The sequence below is a fragment of the Camellia sinensis genome, chromosome 2 (assembly GCF_055761805.1).
Source record: "Camellia sinensis isolate YWXY chromosome 2, ASM5576180v1, whole genome shotgun sequence".
NCBI lineage: Eukaryota > Viridiplantae > Streptophyta > Magnoliopsida > Ericales > Theaceae > Camellia > Camellia sinensis.
This window is the reverse complement of record NC_138962.1, coordinates 45,044,924-45,067,304: the sequence shown is the minus strand read 5'-3', so window position 1 is coordinate 45,067,304 and position 22,381 is coordinate 45,044,924. Positions and strand designations below refer to the sequence as shown.

The window sequence follows — 22,381 nt, the reverse complement described above, 5'->3', positions numbered from 1 at the left end:
TATCATGTAACTGCTCTCCATTAATTTTCGAAACGACATTATGCAAATGGACCAAATTGCTACTTGACTCAAAATCTAGAGATTGACTGAAATAATTAAAAGATCAAAAAATAAAATGAGATTAAATATAAAATGCAAAGGTGCAAAATGTAATTTTCATTTTGATTTATGACTTGTTGACGTGTGCTTCTTGTCTTGGATGGCATCTTGAAGCCAAAAATTCTCCCACCCACGTTGTTTGCCATTTTCCCTTTGTGCATGTTGTTAGTCGATTCCTTTTTGAACCTTAAAATAAAAATTGAGTATAGAAGCATTTCGTAAGTGTTTCTTTTGGAAAAAAATGATCATAGAAGCTTCCTGCTAGTGTTTCTTTAGGTAATTGCTGACGAGAGGAAATTTTGGAATAAAACACTATTGAAGCTGTAAGATTGTGTAGATTATATATATATATATATATATTTAATAAAAAAATTCTGATCGTTTATTTTACAACCTTATATCTATTACATTTAGACACAACACAATCCAACATTCACAATGTGATGAAAAGTATCATAGAATCATATTATAAGATGCATCCATAACATATTATTCCAAAGAAAAATATATATTCATCTAAGGAATAACAATTATTTACTAGTAGCTAGTAAATGTCTTATTCAAAGTCCAAGATTACCTATGCCCTTGGAGCTATAACATATACTTTGTTTTCCTCACATTTAAAAGTCCGAATTAAATTTCCATGACTTAACAATATTTTTTTCAAAAAACGCACCAGTTGAAGCCGAGAAGCCGAATGTAACCCGTTCTGGCAAGTAGTTCCTCAGATCAACCTTGAAATTAAGGCCTTGTCTGACATTATTCATAGAGCTAGTGACAACAACACTCAATTTTTTCGATTTAGAGCGATAACTAATCACAGCTTCATTTTCTATCCCATGAATTATGTTATTATACCATACTCAAGTCACATTAGACTTAATAGAGTTGACATTGATACCAATATAAGTAACAGGAGTGATGTTTTATGGATCCCAAGGATTCTGATGGATATCAAACTCTACCGCGACAAATGGGCTAGTGGGTTCCAATGTGGATGGGTTGATTGGAAGCCCAATGGCACCACCAGCAGTGGTGCTGGAACTGGAAGGTTCAAGGAAGAATGAAAGCCCATCTGCAAAACTTGAACTTCCTTTCGAATCAATCACGAAGGTGAAATTAGTGGTGAAGTCGGTCAACTTGCCAGAAACTTTGTCCCAAAGGTGAAACGGTTTGACGTAGGTGGCTTTGCCGGCTTTCTGCTCGAAGTTGGTATCGTGCTTATTCGCCGCGAGGTGGATGCCTTCGGAGGAGATGTAAGCGTCTCCATTGGTGGTTATGTCGTTGCGATTTTTGGGACCAATTTTGGCGATGTTAAAGTTTAGTGCAGTTGCATAAGGAGTTGCGAGAAGAATGTAAAATGTGATAATTGAGAGACAAGAAAGTTGAATGCGTGATTGGAAAGCCATTATTGTGATCAGAAAATTTTATGGGATTGGAACGATGTAGACAATTGGTATATAAATAAATAGATCATTGTTCCAAATCTTGTGATATGTTGATTTATTAGTGTCTTTTTGTACTTTTCATTTAATTGATGATGAATTTTCATAGCGATCCCAGTTTTTCCCGTCATTTATTGTTTTCTGAACTTGGGTTCCGTTGTTGTATGTCTTGTATATACCTTATCCCTATCCTTTATTCTTTGTATTCGAGTTTTGGGATGTGTTGGACGAGTTTAGAATAGGTTGGTTATGAGTTGGTGCAAGTGGTTGCTGCCCAGGTTTTTACTTCTTCGCTCGAGCCAGGCTTTTTGCGCTCGAGCAAGCCTTGGGTGTTTGCTTCTTCACTCGAGTGAGGATTTGTGTGCTCGAGCAAGTATTGTGGGTCATCAGGTTTCCTTTTCAGACATAACTTGCGCTCGAGCGAGCTTTCTTGCGCTCGAGCGAGCTTTCTTGCGCTCGAGCGAGCGTTGTGTCTTGTGTCTCTTCGCTCGAGCGAGCAGTCCTATGCTCGAGCGTTCGTCTACGTCTCTTTTAGACCTGAAGGGTGGCATTCTTCACTCGACCGAGTTTTCTTGTGGTCGAGCGAGCCCTGTGTTATATGTTCTTTCGCTCGAGCGAGAACTCTTGCGCTCGGGCGTGCGTCTGTGTGAGTTGCAAACCTGAAGCTTCGCATTGTTTGCTCAAGCGACGCTTCTTGTGCTCGAGTGAGGTATTTGTTGTATATGGTCGCTCCAGCGAGCCCCGTATATATCAGTTCGCAACAACGTGATTCTACATCACCTTTTCATCCTCATTTCTCTCCAAACCCTAAATCTGGTTGTCTCTCTCTCCACACTTTCTCTCTATCTCTCTACAAATACACCTTGTTTTAGACGTTCTCTACCCTAGTCCCTTCGTATAAAAGTTAGAGCTTGGCTTGGGCTATCTATTGATCCGAAAAAGTTTTGTTTTGGAGCATCTTCAAGTTTCTCTTCCTTTTCCTTTGAGCTTCTTCATTTGAGATAGGGATAATCTACTCATTCTTATGAGCTTTAACATAAATGTTGGTCATTTTGTATAAATGGTTGGATTTGGGGAGTTTGGGTAAAGTTGGGGTTTGGGTGTGGATTTGTGAAAAAGGGGTTTTAAATTTTAAACTCCATATGTGTATATGGGTCTTAAAAATAGAGTTATTGGTATATAATTGTTGAAACGGTGAGATTTGGACCTTTGGGTCAATGTTGCGGAATTTGGGGGAAATGCCCTAGTTTGGAATTAAATATCTATTGTGTATAAATGGTGAATACATTGTGGAATTATGGAATTGGGAAGGATTGTGATTAGATGGTGTGGTTGGATTGAATAATCACCCACCTATGGAAAATGTAATAAAGTTATCTGTTTGTTAGATTTATTTATCTGTTTAAAAATGACTGTTTTGGGCTATCGGTGGAGGATAGTCATGATTGTTGTAGAAACTGCATGATGATTAGGTAAATCAAAACTAATCAATTGGATTATGTCTTTGAATATGACGGTTGGATATAAACATTGAATGTGTGGTTGAATTGGTCATTGTATATGACAATTTATTTAAATACATTGTATATGTATATTGTTTGGGAGGAGATAGGAGATGTACTCCATTATTTAGGAGGAGATAGGGGATGGACTCCATTGACAACTAAGTTGGCCAGAGTGTCCAGGGTGAATGTCTCGAAACCTTATGTACATCTGAATGATGTTGATGATTGAAGTGTTGATAATATAAGTTGTAGTCTCATTTTGAATTGTTTGGATAAATAATGTACCATGTTAATGAATTGATTCGGATAAAGAAATGGAAATGGATTGAAAAACGGTTACAAATGTTGATTGGTTATGGAAAGGATGTACGTTGGTTTACATGTGTTGAACATTTATCAGATGCTGATGTTTTAGTTATTTCTCATATTATGTTTAGCATATTTCTACTAGGCATTGGCTCACCCTACTTGGGACACCATTTTCAGGTACAGGTGACATTCCACCTCTAAGGTCTTAGCTTGGGAGGTTTAGGAGCTAAAGACTCCATTTTGTTGATTTGTTTTTGATGTTAAATGTAAACTCAAGCCGAGGGCTTTAGGGTTTGGGTGTGGATTTGTGGAAGAGGGGTTTTAAATTTTAAACTCCATATGTGTATATGGGTCTTAAAAATAGAGTTATTGGTGTATAATTGTTGAAATGGTGAGATTTGGACCTTTGGGTTAATGTTGCGGAATTTGGGGGAAATGCCCTAGTTTAGGAGCTGAAGACTCCATTTTGTTGATTTTTTTTTTTTTTTTTTATGTTAAATGTAAACTCAAGCCGAGGGTTTTTTTTTGTAATAGAGTTAGAACTCTTTTTTTTGTCATAACCAAGTGATAGCTTGGAAAGATGTAAACCCGTAGGGCATTTATTTTGTTATTAGAAGTTAGAGTTACATGCTATAGTTTCAGGATAAACATCAATGAAAATGTAATGCATGTGATAACTGCTGTAAAGAAGATTCTGATGAATGAAAATATAATATTTCTTCTATGTTTATGGATTATATGAACGGTTGTCTTATACTGTATTTTGAGGGCGTTACAATTTTTTTCCCGCCGCCCGCCATGTTCTTTAATTTCACTACCTTTTTCTCTCTGTCTATCCTCACCTATCCCATAATCGCTAGGCTACTCCACTCCTTTTAAATTTATTGAAAGTCTATGAACTTAAAAAATAAACAAAAAATTTACCTTAAATTTTAAATATACGGCATAAATTTAAATTTCTTGTTATGATTCATAAATGAATCTTGATCTTGAGAATATAAATTCTAGATGATTTTTTGGCATGTTTAATTTTTATTCCCAACAATCCAAAGTACTATTCAGTAAAAATCCCACATTTGCTAAGGTGGCTGTTGATTGTTTATTAGTCAATTAAAAACGTCTCTCCCCCAAACTAAGCTAAGGTGGCATGTTCTATGTTAGCTATGATGCAACTTTGGTGTCCATTTGATGTAGCATGTATGGCATATAACTTTTGGGTCAAAAAAAAGGCAAGACCAAAGCAACAAAAAAAAAAAAAAAAAAAAGGGTTGGATTTGGAATTGAGTGAAATTTGGTGGTCAATTTTGCGAATTTACTATTTTTTGAAAGTTTTGAAACTTCAATTACTCACGGATCACGGAATTTGATTCTGTAAAACTTGCCAGGATCATGGAAGCATGTATTAATAGTTTCTTTATTTTATTCCGAATTTCTATTTTTTGTTGTTTTCTATTTAAGTTAAGTTTGTCTTTACTAATAAATAATAGATGTAAGTCTTAGGGCTCTTTAATTTTCGAGAAATAATATATTTTAAGTTTTTTACTCTTTTGTTTTGACTTTGAGTATTTTTTGTGAATTAATCATTATTGAGTTTTTATTGTCAATAGTCTTTGTGAATCAATAAGTCTTAAAAAAAATCTTATTTTCGGTATTAAATTTTCAATTAATAAATTTTAAAATTATTATTATTTCTCATTTCACGTTGCATCGCCATCTTAACACTTTTGTTTAGGTAAACAAATAAATATTTATTAATAAAAAAAATATTTACTAAAAGTCCCCTGGGTTGTATCTTGTGAGAAATCTAAGTCAAAAAAATTTAATGCTTGAGGTTCTTTTATTACGGCAAACCTCACCTCACTTGGGCAATAACCGGAGTAAATTATGCAATTGTCCTTTAATTGATGAATTTTTTTGGTTGCCGCCGCCACTTGCGTTTTTAATTTCAACACCTCCTCTCTCTGTCCATTCCTCCCCTAACCCTTCAACCTTGCTATTTTTTTTTGACTTATTAGTCAATTAAAATGTGTCTCCCCACGCTAACTAAGCCGGCTTTGGTGGAATTAAAAAATTTTAGCCTCCTCCGATCCCATCTTCTTAATTGTACAACACAATCCAACCTCCATAATTTGATAAAAAATATTACAAAATTATATTATAAGATATGGCGGATGTGTGACAAGATTAGAACAGACAAAGTTAAGAATGAGTATGTTCGAGAATGAATAGGAGCAATATCGATAGAAGTTGAGAAAGAATAGATTGAGATGGTTTGGTCATATACAATGGAGACCAACAAAAACAGTAGTAACGAGATGTAATACACTAACAGTAGATGATAGTGTTAGGGAAAATGGTAGACCTAAATTGACGTGGACTAATGTCACGACCTCAAACCGCCCCTAGTAGTTTGATGCCGTGATGGCCAGTAATCCGAGGTTACCGAAGGCCAACTTTCAAAATTCACACACAATCAGAGTATAAATATATGGGGCTCACAAGTGCGGAAGCAATAATTTAAGATACAAGTGGTCCATAAGAGCAGTGCATAAGTCAAACGGAATAACATACATTCGTACATAACTTTAATACAACAAAATGAAGTACAAAAATACATCTTGACCAAAAGGGTTCTCAGCTATCAAATACAAAATACAATAAAATACAACTAAGAAGCATAATCTTCAAGATGCGGCAAAAGTGCATAATCCAAAACAAGTAGCAAGTACATCTAGGCGTCACCGCCGTCCTGCTCGCCACCTACATATATATAGAGAGGGGTGAGCTTGGATAGTCAGTGAATGGTATAAATAATAAAGGGGTTTGCATGAATGATATCCGAAATCTTTATCAAATCAAGGCACATCACATCTTGTACAAATCCAAGGGCAAGTCAAATTTATCTAACAATCTTTCAAGTCTCGATAATTTAAGTCTTTCAAGGTTTTCAAGTTCCAAGGGGTGACATTAACAAAGGTTGTGCTACAAATGCTTATAGTCCCCTAGCACGTACGGACTTTTCAAGATTGTGCTACAAATGCTTATAGTCCCCTTACTCAACAAATACTCAATTTTTTTAATTAAAATTCATGTTTTTCATTTTAGTAAAAAAAAAAAAAAAAATCACTAAAATTTAATACCTTGTTTGGTTCTAATTTATTGAATTCAATTTTTTAAAAATTGAGATTTTTGTTTTTTTTTTATTTTTAGTGATTTTTTTAATATTTTAAGCAAATTTTTTACTTTTGAGATGCATCAAACCTAGATGTACCTAAAAACAAAAACTTTTGTAAGAAAAATATTTAAAAAATAAATAAATACACAAGAAAATGAAATTGTACTGAACTTTTATATTTTTTTTTATATTTTTGGTATTTAGTGAATTTTTAAAGATTTTTTTCACAAATATTATACTTTTTAATTGTATTTATATTCTAAAAAGCCAAAAAAAAATATCTAAAATATTAAAAAAATCATTGAAAAGAAGAAAGAAATAGGGAATACAAAAAATTTAATTTTCAAAAAATTAGAACAAAACAATGTGTTAAATATTTAATTTTTCTTTTTAATATTGTGTAGCTAAATGATTTTTAAGATATAGTTTGGGAGTAAAACAAATATCCAAATGAAATATAGTAACACATCAAAAAGTTCTATTTGATTGTTTACAGAAACAGACAGCGAGGGGTAAATTATATGGACCAATTTCATTCTTTTTTCTTTTTTCTCGTTAGTCTATATATGGCATACATTGTTTCAATTTAAAATTATAAATAAAAAATAAAGGATAGAAAAAAATATTGTTAATTATTTTAATAAAATTTAATTCAACTTCTTGTACCATAAACATGAATTATTTAATATTTTGAATGCATTGCTCAGTCATTTAGGACATGTCTCATGCAACCTGCAGCAAAATCGTGCAAAAGAAGGGTTGCAAAAAAAAACATATAAATGCCTACTCTTGAGATTGTTATTATAAGATTTTTGTTTTTATTTTTAACTTTAGATTGACATTGTAAACTTCAACACACATGACAATGTCAAACTACAGGGGCGTGGAAAAAACACATCACAATTTGAAAATAAAAAAATATTAAACTTCCCAACCAATGTTTACTACTTCTTTGTGATAAAATAACACAATCGGTGAAGAAACTTAATCAACTAAATTAAATATGTGCACAAAGACTACCACAAAATCATAAGATTTGGAACAATGATCTACTTATTTATATGCCAAATCCAATTATCGACATACTTCCAATCCCATAAATTTTCCTGATCACAACAATGGCATTCCAATCACACATTCAAATTTCTTGTCTCTCAATTATCACATTTTACATTCTTCTCGCAACTGCTTGTGCAACTGCACTAAACTTCACCCTCGCCAAAATCGATCCCAAAAATTTCAATGTCGACATAACAACTGACGAAGATGCTTACATCTCCTCTGAAGGCATCCACCTCGCGGCGGCTGAGCACAATTCCAACTTGCAATAAAGAGCCGGCAAAGCCACCTATGCCAAACCGCTTCACCTTTTTGGGACAAAGTGTTAGCAGGTATTTTAATATTATAATATGTCATAGGTTGGTTTTCTTTTCTTTTCTACCAAGTTTACTTACCATTCTAGTCTTTGCCAAGTCTTGGTCAAGTCTCCCCATTCTTATCTACATCAAGTCTTCCTAGTCTTCCAAGATAAGTCTTCGCCAAGTGTTATCCTTTCAAGTCTTCCAAGTCTTCCTTTTCTTATCCACCAAGGAAGACCCTCCTAGCTTTTTCTCCTATATATATTGAGCTATGTCCTATCTTGAGATATACGAGAAGAAGTTTTGGTTGCTTTTATTATGTCTTGTGTGAGATTATCAGGCAAATAAAAAAGGGTGTATGTGATAAAGTTTTGGGTTCAACCAATTGTGCAGTATTGGTTAACCATACGACTTAGTCGGGCTGTTGTATCCTAGGGGGGACAAGTCAAGGTTTTTTCTGCTGCACCGGTGTGAGGCTTTGCCTAACCACAGAGGGCTTGAATCTCCTTAAAGATAGTGAATTTCCTGCGCCTTAGCCCTTACAATAGTTATTGTAATTTTTACTATTTGCATTTTCTGGTGTTTTATTTGTAATTATCATCAACAATTTTAAGGAGATTCAAATAGCAAAAATCCATGGAGCCAATACTGGAGAAGCCCACCGAGAATACCAGGGATCTCAACAAGCCCTTCCGGTTCAAGGGAGCTCATTTCAAGAGCTGGAAAGGCAAGGTGCTTTTCTACCTCAGTCGCCTCAAGGTGGCCTATATCCTGACCAAGAAAAATCCAAACAAAGTCTCCACTGAAGAGATGACCGACGAGGAGTATGCCACTCATCTTGAAAAAATCAAGAAATACAACACAGATGAGTATAAATGTCGATATTATCTTTTGCACTTACACCACGACCAAGAAAATTTGGAAAGCTTTGCAGAATAAATATGACACTGAAGAGGCAGGCGCTAAAAAATATGCTGCAAGCCATTTTTTCCGCTATCAAATGATAGATGGAAAATCAGTGGTGGAGCAAGTTCAAGATTTTCAGATGCTAGTGGCTGAAGTTAGATCCAAAGATATCAAAATTGAAGACAATCTTATTGTAGCAGGTATTGTCGACAAACTACCATCATCTTGGAGGGAGTTCCAGAAGTCAATGCGCCACAAGTAAAAAAAAACATCCTTGGAGGCTCTAATCACACGGATTCGGGTGGAGGAGGAAGCACAAGGACAAGATGCGCTTATGACACAAGAGCATTCCACTACAAAGGTAAATTTAACTTCTGGAAATACTTTACCTAAAGGTCGATTTCATAAAAATAGTCACTTGAAGCCAGTTAAGAAAATCTGGAAAAATACTAGAAGGCCACAAAATAAAAATTACCCGAGGCAAAAAAAATGGAACCAAGAACCCCCATCACAAGATATGACAAATGTGACATGTTTTGTGTGCGGCAAAAGTGGGCATATTGCTCGAACTTGCAAATTTCGGAAACAACAGTCTCGACCACAGGCTAATGTTACCGAGGAACCATTTGTGGCTATGATTACAGATATTTTTATGGTTCAATCTGTGGAAGGGTGGTGGGCAGACTCTGGTGCCAATAGGCACGTCTGCTATGATAAAGATTGGTTAAGAGATTTCACTCCTTTTAATGAGGAGAGGACTGTTATGCTTGGTTATTCCAGTTTAACCAAGGTGCTCGGGTGTGGGGATGTTGAGCTGAATTTTACCTCTGGACGTGTGCTTGTTTTAAAAGATGTGTTACACACCGTCCATGAGGAAAAATTTGATGTCAAGTTATTTGTTCAACAAAGCTGGTTTCAAGCAGACTATTGAATCTGACCAATATGGAATCACTAAAAAAGGCATATTTGTGGGGAAAGGGTATGCCTGTGATGGAATGTTTAAATTAAATGTTGAGAATAAGAAAGCACATGTTTCTATTTACATGTTGTCTTCTATGAATTTTTGGCATGCTCGTCTATGTCATATTAATAGCCGATATGTGGGAGTCATGAGTAGTTTAGGATTAATTCCCAGACTAACAAATAAGTTTGAGAAATGTGAAGTTTGCAGTCAAGCAAAAATAACTAAAAGGCCTCATAAAAGTGTGGTGAGAAATACTGAATTGTTAGAATTAATTCACGCTGATTTATGTGAATTTGAAGGAATTTTAACACGTGGTGGAAATAGATATTTTATCACTTTTATTGATGATTTTTCAAAATACACTTATGTATACTTGTTGAAAAATAAAAGTGATGTCTTTGAAAAATTTAAAGAATTCCTTCTTGAAGTTGAAAATCAATTCAGTAAAAAGATTAAAAGATATAGAAGTGATAGAGGCCGAGAGTATGAATCTTTTGGATTCAACTCGTTTGCTCAGTCTTTGGGAATAATCCATGAAACTACTCCACCATATTCACCTGCATCGAATGGTGTAGCAAAAAGGAAAAATAGAACTTTAACTGATTTATCAAATGCTATGCTAATTGAAGCAGGTGCTCTTTCAAATTTGTGGGGAGAAGCAATTTTAACTGCATGTTATGTTATGAATAGAGTGCCACATAAAAAAACAAAAGTTACACCTTTTGAGTTGTGGAAAGGGCATAAGAAAAATTGAGATATTTGAGGGTTTGTGGTTGTCTAGCTTTTGTTAGACTTGTGGACCCTAAAAGACCTAAATTAGGTGTGAAAGCTGCCACTTGTGCTTTTCTTGGATATGCAACAAATAGTACAGCCTATAGATTTTTTGATATTGAAAACAAAATAATTTTTGAATCAGGTGATATAATTTTTCATGAAGAAAAATTTCCTTTTAAATCTAAAATTGGTGGGGGTCAAAATTATCAAGAAAATATTTTATCTGAAACCAGTTCCTCTACTCCTCTTTTACAAAACCAAGATACTGTAGTTTTTGAACCAAGAATGAGTAAAAGAGCCAGATTAGAAAAAGATTTTGGCCCTGATTATCATGTTTTTAATGTGGAGGAAACTCCATTAACTTTACAAGAAGCTTTGGCATCTCCTGACTCTGTTTTTTGGAACGAGGCTATAAATGATGAGATAGAATCATTATTATCCAAAAAAACTTGGGTATTAGTAGATTTACCACCAGATTGTAAAACTATTGGTTGTAAATGGGTTTTGAGAAAAAAACTTAAACCGGATGGAACTATTGTTAAATATAAAGCAAGGCTTGTTGCAAAAGGTTTTAAATAACAAGCAGATCTTGACTTTTTTGATACATTTTCTCCGGTTACTAGAGTTACATCCATTAGATTATTAATTGCAGTGGCTGCAATTCATGATTTAAAAATTCATCAAATAGATGTTAAAACAGTCTTTTTAAATGGAGACCTGGGTGAAGAAATCTTTATGGATCAACCTGAGGGTTTTGTGGAACCCGGTCAAGAAAGCAAAGTATGCAAGCTAGTTAAATCCCTATATGGCTTAAAACAGGCCCCTAAACAGTGGCATGAGAAATTTGATTCCTGCATGATTGAGAATGGCTATAAAACGAATGAATGTGATAAATGCATTTACTATAAATCTGAAGAGAATTCACATGTCATTATTAGCCTCTATGTGGATGATCTACTTATATTTGGCTCTAATTTGCATATCATCGTGGAAACTAAAAATATGCTTAGTAGCCATTTTGATATGAAAGATCTTGGTGAGGCTAATTATATTTTGGGAATGAAAATTACCAAAACTTGTGATGGTATATTTCTTGATCAGTCGCATTATGTTGAGAAAATTTTGAGAAAATATAATTTTTATAAGTGCAAGCATGTTCTTACTCTTTTTGATCGTTATGTGCGTTTATTTCCTATTGAAAAGGATGAGGATGTAATTAATCAAAAGGAATATGCTAGTATGATTGGTAGCTTGCATTATGCGACTGACTGTACCAGACCTGACATTGCCTATGCAGTTGGAGTACTTAGCAGGTTTACTAGCAAGCCTGGTAGTGATCACTGGCTAGCCATTGAGCGTATTATGAAATATTTATCTGGTACCATAAAATATGACTTGTTTTATAATAAGTATCCTACAGTATTTGAAGGTTACAGTGATGCCGATTGGAATACCTTGTCAGGTGATTCATTATCAACCACTAGTTACTTATTTACATTGAGAGGTGGTGCTATAAGTTAGAAATCGAAAAAACAAACCATTGCTGCTAATTCAACAATGGAGGCTGAGCTTATTGCTTTAGCTACAGCCAGTGAAGAAGCAAATTGGTTAAGAGATTTGTTAAATGAAATTTCTTGTTGGGAAAAACCGATTCCACCTATATTGATTCATTGTGATAGCACCGCAGCAATTGGTCGAGTTAATAACCATTATTATAACGGTAAATCCAGACCTATCAGAAGAAAACATAGTATTGTGAGATCTTATATGAATAATAGCATCATAAATGTGGATTATATTAAATCTGGTGATAATCTTGCATATCCATTAACTAAGGCCTTAGCAAGAGATAGAGTCTAGAATATATCGAGGGGGATGGGGTTGAAGCCCATTGAATATAACAGGAGCCATGTATGAGAATACTCAACCCGGGGACCAGAGATCCTGTAACTGGGTTCAATAAGAAAAACGATCATATGATGACCGTGAGAAATGCACTAAATTACTTTTTCCCATCCCTATGATGTAAGTGCATTTATCTTGTAACGTTGTAGAGGTTGAGTTATTAAAAAACTCTTAATGAATTTCTGTAGCTCTTATTGAATGGGGTGTCATAGTTATAGGAGCACCCTTGACAGAATTCACCTATGTGAGTGTGGTAGTGGGGCCGCTACCTATGAGATTTGGGCTAATTCTCAAACACACTCATAAATCCTGGGATCGCACAAGGCCGTAATGTGATAGCTTTTAAAACTTTTGTGAACACCTGGAATATTATGTGTGTGCAATAATTATTTATTTCCCTTAAGTAATCATAGTTCAATGCTGAGCATACTATTGGCTCTGGAGTAGATATTATTGTTTCACTAATGGAGGTTCAATGCAGAGCACACCTACCATGATGCATAATATCCTTATTTGCCTAATAATCTCAGTTTTTGTTACTTATAATATTAAAATAAGCGGGGGAATGTTAGCAGGTATTTTAATATTAAAATGTGTCATAGGTTGGTTTTCTTTTCTTTTCTACCAAGTTTACTTACCATTCTAGTCTTTGCCTAGTCTTGGTCAAGTCTCGGTCAAGTCTCCCCATTCTTATCCACATCAAGTCTTCCTAGTCTTCCGAGATAAGTCTTCGCCAAGTCTTTTCCTTTCAAGTCTTCCAAGTCTTCCTTTTCTTATCCACCAAGGAAGACCCTTCTAGCTTTTTCTCCTATATATATTGAGCTATGTCCTATCTTGAGATATGCGAGAAGAAGTTTTGGTTGCTTTTATTATGTCTTGTGTGAGATTATCAGACAAATAAAAAATGGTGTATGTGATAAAGCTTTGGGTTCAATCAATTGTGCAGTATTGGTTAACCATACGACTTAGTCGGGCTGTTGTATCCTCGGGGGAAAAGTCAAGGTTTTTTCTGCTGCACCGGTGTGAGGCTTTGCCTAACTGCAGAGGGCTTGAATCTACTTAAAGAGAGCGAATTTCCCGCGCCTCAGCCCTTACAATAGTTATTGTAATTTTTACTATTTGTATTTTCTGGTGTTTTATTTGTAATTATCACCAACACAAAGTTTCCAGCAACTTGACCACTTCACCACCTATTTCTCCTTCGTGATTGATTCAAATGGTAATATTCAATTTCTGGAGATGGGCTTGCATTCTTCCTTGTTCCTTCTGGTTCCAGCACCACCACCGACGGTGCCATTGGGTTTCCAATCCACCCTCAGACTTTGGAACCCACCAGGCAATTTGTCGCGGTGGCGTTCGATACCTTTTAGAATACTTGGGACCCACAAAACATAACCCCTGCCACTCATGTTGGTATCAATATCAACTCTATTGAGGTTGTTTGGGATGATCTAAATAAGTGCACTTTTTGACTTTTCACAAAAAAAACGTGAAATATGAGTTGGGTTTGAAGCGATGTGATAGAGAGATGATGTGATTTAAATGAGATGATGTGACTTAAATAAGATAGTGACTTTTTGACTTTTAAAATTTTTTGTATTATGCCAAACTAGGCCAGTCTAATGATACCGCAACATGGACCAATAATGTAACTTATGCGATGGAAAATGAAGCTTGGATCGAATATGTCTCTAAATCGAAAATGTTGAGTGTTGTTTTCACTGATTCTACGAATAATTATACAATCCAACATGGCCTTCATTTCCAAGTTGATGTGAGGGACTATTTGTCGAAATGGGTTACATTAGACTTCCCAACTTTAACTGGTACATTTTTTGAAAAAAATATTATTAAATCTTGGCGATTTAATTCAGGTTTTCCAATTTAGTGCAAAAATAAATAAATAAAAAATAAAAAAATAATCTTACTACTCCGCCAATGTAGGTATTCTTGGATTTTGAATAAAATATTTGCTAGCTACCAATTTTGGTAGTTCATATTATTAGGTTTTTATTCTTGACAATCCCGTTTGACAAAACTCCTTTCAGTTGTACTTTTTTCGCACTTTTTATTTCAGTGAGACTATGAGTTGTTAGATGCGAATCCAACCCGAATTGTGTCTTGCAGAAGTTTGTGATGTTAATTCTTTCAAGATTGCCACTTCGCTGACTATGACTGGGATCGAGCTTCCCGGTTAGCTCGCTGGGGTCCAGGGGGTAGCGCCCCTTGATGGGTCCGGGGCAGCGCCCAGGCGGGGTCGAGGGGCAGCGCCCCCATAGCAAAATACAAAAATGCATTCAAAGTTGCATGTCCGCTCTAGCGGACATTCCCCCGCTCGAGCGGAGAATGCTGAGTTCCAGAAATTTGGTGAGTCTGCAAATATACTGTGACCCGTGTTTTCACGCTCGAGCGTCCATTTCCCCACTCGAGCGTACATCCTGGTTTGGAACACGTCATATAGAGTCCCCGCTCGAGCGTCAATTCCCACGCTTGAGCGGACCTCGCGATTTCAGATTCTATAAATTCGCATGTTGCTCAAAATCTAGGGTTACGCCTCCAGATCTTCTTCTTGGATATTAAGGTTTATATTTGGGGATATTTTGCTAGTTTTCTTTGATGTTTTGATTGAGTATTCAACTCATGGTTTAAAGAATATACATCAAAGGATTATTTGTTTGTTCTACACAAAAGAGAGAGTTGTTCTTCGGTGGATTCTGAAGAATTCGAGCCTGAAGCTTTGGTGGATTCTGGAGTGGCTCATCGTCAAGAAAATTCCGAGGTGAAGACGGGGTTAGAAGAGGCACATAGGGGTTGGTTCAATTCGGGCTTGGATTCGCTAGGTAATTGAGAGTATACCTGTGTAATTCCTTTATATCTTCTTATTGTTTTGTGGCTGTTGCCTGTGATTTTTTATCACAATTGGAGGTGCTCCAATTGTGGTTTTTTCACGTTAAAATCGTTGTGTCGATTTGTCTTGATTGTTTGATTGGGATTGTTTTATTGCTTTAAATTGATACATAATCACAAATCAATATCTAACTAATTTCTAGATTTTTCACATATGTAATTAGGTGACATTTGTGTTACATTTTTATTTGGATTAATCGTTGTTATCCTTCGGATGGATACACATTTTTATATGAAATAATATGTTGTGCATGCATTTTATAGTATGATTCTTTCAATATTTTGCATGAGATTTTCGATTAAACGAATAAAGTTATTTAAGATTGACTTGTGTTCATCTCGTTAAATTAAATTGTTTAGAAAAAGTTGACTAATTATGCTGGGTTATAATTTTAAACGGTGGTACTATATGCACCAATTAGTGTACCAATTAATGTTATGACATTATTATTGATCCCACCTATTATACAAATTATAAATATTTAAAACCTCTAAAATTAAATCACATTACCTATTAGTAGTACACTAATTAGTGCATATAGCATTATTCAATTTTAAATTATAACTTATTTGACTTTTTCAATTTATATGCCAAAATGAAGGTGATTTCCATAAATTATAATTTGTAATTTTTTTCTTAACTTCATTGAAACCTTTAAATACGTATGGATAAAAGAGTGGCATCTCTTTTATCTTAATTGTTTTTTTTTGGGGGGGGGGGGGGGGGGTGACACTAATAGTCCCTACAATTTGAGATTCGTGTCACTTTAGTCCATAACTTTTCATTTGTAACACATATAATCTTAAATTTTGAATTTTGTTCTAAATAAGGACAATTGAAGATACTATTACTCAATTTTAAGGGCAAAGTTATCAATTTGATAAAATATAAACTAATTTGACAAAAATAAGCGTCAAAAAAGTATTTTTGAATTTTTTAAAATTATTTCTACCCACCAAAGATAAAATTATGTAAATTTGATAAATCTTTTACATATTTATTTATTTATTTTATCAAATTAATTTTTATTATATGTTTAAATGATGATCATCTAGTAGGTGGTTGTTAGATTTATAATGTGTAATCGATACACTTAATATATGAAATGTTTTTAATTTTAGATTTTTTTTAATTTAATAGATTGGCTTAATAATGATATAAAAGTTGTCGCCATATCTGACTTTTGAAAAAATAGAAACTAATTTAATGAAAATAAAAATAACCGCCTATTACATGATCATCATCCAAAGACATAATAAAAATTAATTTAGTAAATAAATAAATATGTAAAAGATTTATCAATTTTACATAATTTTATCATTGGTGAGTAGAAATCATTTTTAAAAATTTAAAAATAGTTTTTTGACATTTATTTTTGTCAAATTAGTTTATATTTTAGGGAAAATTACAAAAATAGTCCCTATAGTTTACCCGTGTTTTCATTTTGGTCTCTGCATAATTGTTTCAATTTTGCCCTTGCAGTTTGGTTTTTGGCTCGAAATGGTCCAATAGTTAACAGTCATTAGTTTTTTGGACGGAAAATCTACGCATGCAAGGCACACGCGGGCCAATTTTGACTTTCTTGAGTATTTTTGGATCAATTTAATTTGTTTAGTAGGTGTTTTATTTAATTTCATTATTTAATTATTATTATTTTTTAAAATAAATTTATTTAAATATTTAATTAAATAAATAACATATATTTTTATTGATATTTTATTTATTTTAATTTTTAAAAATATATTTATTTAATTGTGTAAAAAATAAAATAAAATAAATTTTTATTTAATCTAGCTAAAAATAATTAAAATATTAAAGATAATTTTTAATTTAGCCATAATTTTATATTTTTTATTTTTAATTAAATTAAATTTGAATTTATATTTTTTATTAATATCTAATTTTAAATTAACAACACTAGAAAAAAAATAATTTATAAATTATAAATTTATTTGTCTTATTTATAAGGCCATAATTTATAATTTATTATTTTTAATTAAATTAAAATTATAATTTATAATTTATATTTTATATTTTTTATTATTAATATATATTTTTTATGAATCTTCTAGACTATTTCGTTGGATTGAATGGGTATCCCGTGTTTGTTTTCTCATGAGATTAGATGTCTTGAAAGAACTATTTTTAATGAATTTAATGTTTGATTGGACGAACTGGACAAAGATCAATGTGCAAAAGATTTTACCATTTTTCAATTGTTTACTAAGTAATAACAATATTAAACATATCTTTAATATTTTAATTATTTTTAGCTAAATTAAATAAAAAATTATTTTATTTTATTTTTTACACAATTAAATAAATTTATTTTTTAAAATTAAATAAATAAAATATCAATAAAAATATATGTTATTTTTTTAATTAAATATTTAAATAAATTTATTTTAAAAAATAATAATAATTAAATAATGAAATTAAATAAAACATCTATTAAACAAATTGAATTGATCCAAAAACACTCAAGAAAGTCAAAATTGGCCCGCACGTGCATTGCACGCGTCGATTTTCCGTCCAAAAAGCTAACGGCCGGTAACTATTTGACCATTTCAAGCTAAAAACCAAATTGTATGGGCAAAATTGAAACAATTAGAAGTACAGGGACCAAAATGAAAACACAGGTAAACTATAGGGACTATTTCTATAATTTGCCATATATTTTATCACATTGATGACTTTGCCCTTAAAATTGAGCAATGGTATCTTCAATTGTCCTTATTTGGAACAAGATTCAAAATTTAAGATTAAATATGTTATAATTAAAAAGTCAAGGATCAAAGTAATATAAACTCAAACTATAGGGACCATTAGTGTAATTCGCCATTTTTTTAGAGTACTCTGGATATTTACATAACAAAAGAGCTATATGATAGATTTTTAAACCAACAATTTTATAAAATAATAGCCTCAATATTATCAAAATAAAAAATTAAAATCATACTTTAAAATTAAAATTATTTTTTTATAACACATTCTACCATCAAAACATTTTCACCCACCTAACAGTCCCCGTAGCACCCCAACAGCCACTTCCACCCTCCAACAACCGAATTGAGATCCCCTCCAACCACTCTCTCCAGCTTTCGTCCTTGCAATAATTTAGATCACTCTAGAGTAGATCCAACGATTCAGATCATTCTATTAAAAAAATAAATTTAATTTTTTATTTTTTAATGGAATAATCTGAACCATTAAATTCTCTCCTGAATGAATCTAAACCATTACAAGGAAGGAGGATAGTAGAGAATGGCCGGAGAGGATCTCAGTTCCCAACATCCCTGCAGACAAGTTATTCGACCAAAGTTCAATGTGGATTTTGGAAAAAAGCTACTGCTGGGATGGGTTTGACTTGACATCAAGGCAATTTGTAATTTGTTCCGTGGGCAACAGTGCACTGTAGTGGTTCGAAAAGAAAGAACCTGGTTTCATATATGTAAGTATGTATATATATATATATATATATATAGAATTTCTTTAGCATGCATAGGTCATGCTACTATACACACCTCAAAATGGGTGTGTATCATATTTAAGTGTGACATTTATGGGGTTAATTACATAAATGTTATAATTAAATTCTTTTCAATTATAATTAAAAAAAAAAGTCATAATTAAATCCTACATAAACCTTTTGTAAAATTATCAAAGTAATAATCACAAATAAGTTAATCTATTGTCTTATTTATCAAAAAAACGAAGATGCAAATAAAAAAAAACCAGAGGCTGACAGTGTGACTCACATCTTTTGACTCACATGACAATTGTGGGTATCTGTACTATGCGTGGAGCCCTAAGATACAAGAGAAGCCACTTGGACTATCATTTCACACGTCCCGAGATAAAACACGGCCAGGGCCACGCATCACGCATCCTGATATACTAGAAAAACCGTTCAGGCTCGCGTTTCACACGTCCCGAGATAAAACACGCCCAGGGCCGCACGTCACACGTCCTGAGATACTAGAAAACCCGCTCAGGCTCACGTTTGACGTGTCCCGAGATGAAACACGCCCAGGGCCTCGCGTTATGCGTCCTTAGATAATAGAAAAATTGCTCGGGCTCGCGTTTTACGCGTCCCTAGATGAAACACGGCCTGGACTGCACATCACGCGTGTCACGACCCCATTCCGCCCCTAGTAGAACGGTGCCGTGATGGCCAGTAATCCGAGATTACCAAAGGCCAACTTACAAAGATTCACACACAATCAGAGTATACATATGGGGCTTACATGTGCGGAAACAATAAATTTAAATCTAAGTAGTCCATAAGAGCTGTGCATAGATCAAATGAAATGACACACATCTTGACATGGTTTTACAACTTGCATACAAAATAAAATGGAGTACATATTACATCTTGATCAAAAGGCTTCTCAAGCCGAAATATACAAAAGAAATGAATTATAAACTAAGAAGCATAATCTTCAAGATGATACAAAACATGAATCAGAACATCTTGCAAATAACATCTTAGGCGTCACCGCCTTCTTGCTGCCACCTACATATATATAAAGGGGAGGGTGAGCTTGGATACTCAGTGAATGATATTAGTAATAAAGGTTTGAATGAATGATATCCGAAATCTTTATCAAAACAATACATATCATAGCTTGTAACAAAACATGGGATGAATCAAGTTCATCAATCAAAGTTTTTCAAAGCTTCTTGGATGTTAATAACATCTACATAATATCAAAGGATGACATTCCGGACAAAACAAGGGAATAACCATCCCGGAATCGAAGCACACCCGTTCACGATCGTTGGTGGCCGACTCGGAATCGGTTAGACAACCCACGCGGAAAACCATCAGTGGAAAAACAAGGGAATAATCAACCCGGAATTGATTAGACAAACACATCCGTACAAGACCGTCGGTGGCAAGGGAGATATCTCAAACAAGGGTACTAGTTGCATTACAGTCCCCTAGCACTAAGGACTTTCCAAGAATGTCATTCAAACAAACATAATACTTGATACAAAAATTAGAGGATAATCATTCATGCTTGATCAAATACTTTTCCAAAACAAAGCAAAGCAATGCTTTTATCAAAACATTATAATATAACTTTATTAAAATACCACTCACATAGCTCTTCGGGTGTAGGGATTAAAGCAAGAATCCAAGACCCACAAGTACATAATAAATCCCATTGAATGCACTTCAAGAAGACAAGAAGAGATGCTCAAAGATGGTTGTGCAATGCATTCTTAAAACAAGCTTTACGTGAATGAAAATGATCCCGACATTTCTTTCCAAAACCAAGTCAAGACAAAGTAAAACATACTGGGAGTTAAATCACTGTTTTTCATCTAGAGAAAACATGCTGGGTACCAACCAGGTCTTGGAATGGATGCACAGGGACGATCTAGGCTAAAATGACCTAGCTGGGTGAACTCAAGAGGTCTTGGCCGAGGTCCCACACCTCTTGGCCGAGGTGTGGTTACCTAGACTTCGGTGTGCAGCTGCCTGCCGAGGTGTTACAAGGTGCCGGCAAGGGTATACCATGGTTGGCCTAGGTGTGCAGTGGTTAGCCTAGGTGTGCATGCAAGATAGACTAATGGTGCAAGTGATCATGCAAGGTAGGCCAAGGTGAGATACGATGTTTGGTCTAGGTGTGAGATCTAGGCAAGAGTGGTCTCGATGACCACACTTAGGGAAATAAAGTCTGGAAATTTGGGTTTTCCCTTTAATGAACATGAAGAACATGAATACTAAAATCATAACTTCTTTATTCAAAATATGAGATTTCATGAGATGAGTTCAAAAACATGGACCTGGGTACCAATAGTTGAAGATTTCATGAAAACAAACACAAAAACATGGAACTTGTTACAAACTTTCGGATCAAAACATAGTTTTTCTTGAAAAACAAAAGAACATCATTATCTCTTTCTAAAACTAAACTTTAAATCAATGCATGGCTCATGAATCATGCCAGATCATGCAATGTGATCATATCAACGTAAAGAACAACAAGAGTAGATCAAGAATCTAACCTCAAAACATGAATCTAACGGTTCAAACTCTAAGGATCAAGCTTGGAAATCTAGCTCTCTCTCTAAGAACTTCTTTCTCTTCTTCCTAGAGCTTCTCTCTCTACAAGGCTAGGATATGACAAAATGATATGGGTTTCTCAGCTAGCACCTGACTTAACCCTCTGCTGGGACACGTGGCAACGCCGGATTGGATAACCTCAAAAAGGTGCCAGAATGAAAAGACAAGAGTATGACAAAGCGTGTACAACAAGTACGATGGCATGGGCACTCTGGCAGGTAATGATCTCGGATTAGGACAAGGCTTCGGGCAAAAGGTTTCAATGATCTCAGCTAGGAAGGATAACACTTGACCTAGCTGTGCCACACCTTGGCGTAGATGTGCCACACCTCAGTCTAGGTCATACCAGTCCCGAAACAAGATCACTAGGTGCAGGGATCAAAGATCTAGGACGCCTAGATGATAACATCTCGGCCTAGATGATACACATCTTGGCCTAGATGATGACATCTCGGCCAATATGCCAGGGTGAAGGTGGAGGTCAACCAAAGTGGTTCCAAGATGGTCCTAGGTGTTGGCGTGCAATGGCCTAGGTGTGAAAAGCTCAAAGGTATGACCTAGGCTTGGCATGACCTAGGCTTGAGACAGCAAGGAAGGAACAAAGCATGCAATCAACACTTAGGCAAATCGCATAAGCACAAAACAAGACAGGGACCTTTACTTAGGCAAAACAAGTCAAAATCTACAAATGTAAGCTTAACAAGAAAAAATCCTACAAATGCTCATGAACATGACTAAGACAAGAATGAGGGTTAGGGTTATTACAACGCGTCCTAAGATACTAGAAAAACTGCTAGAGCTCACGTTTCACGCGTCCCGAGATGAAACAGAGAGGTGTGCAATAGATGCACAAAAGTGAACAAATGCGATAGATGCACAAAGCAATCGTGTGCAATTAATGCACAAAGTAATGCCAAAGCCAATACTGGGAAAGAACCTCTGAGACAAGATCGTGTG

The 22,381-nt window shown here is 34.5% G+C and overlaps 1 protein-coding gene across 1 annotated transcript; it reads right to left on the bottom strand.

Annotated features, from left to right (window-relative positions):
- Positions 1–1,025: 1,025 nt before the first annotated feature.
- Positions 1,026–1,508, bottom strand: LOC114277536 (bark lectin-like). Its single transcript, XM_028219433.2, has one exon. It carries the CDS (start codon positions 1,506–1,508, stop codon positions 1,026–1,028), a length of 483 nt encoding a protein of 160 aa, XP_028075234.2.
- Positions 1,509–22,381: the final 20,873 nt, after the last annotated feature.

Coding starts and splice junctions, on each gene's coding strand:
- LOC114277536 (XM_028219433.2), bottom strand. CDS start 1,508: ATGGCTTTCCAATCACGCATTCAACTTTCTTGTCTCTCAATTATCACA.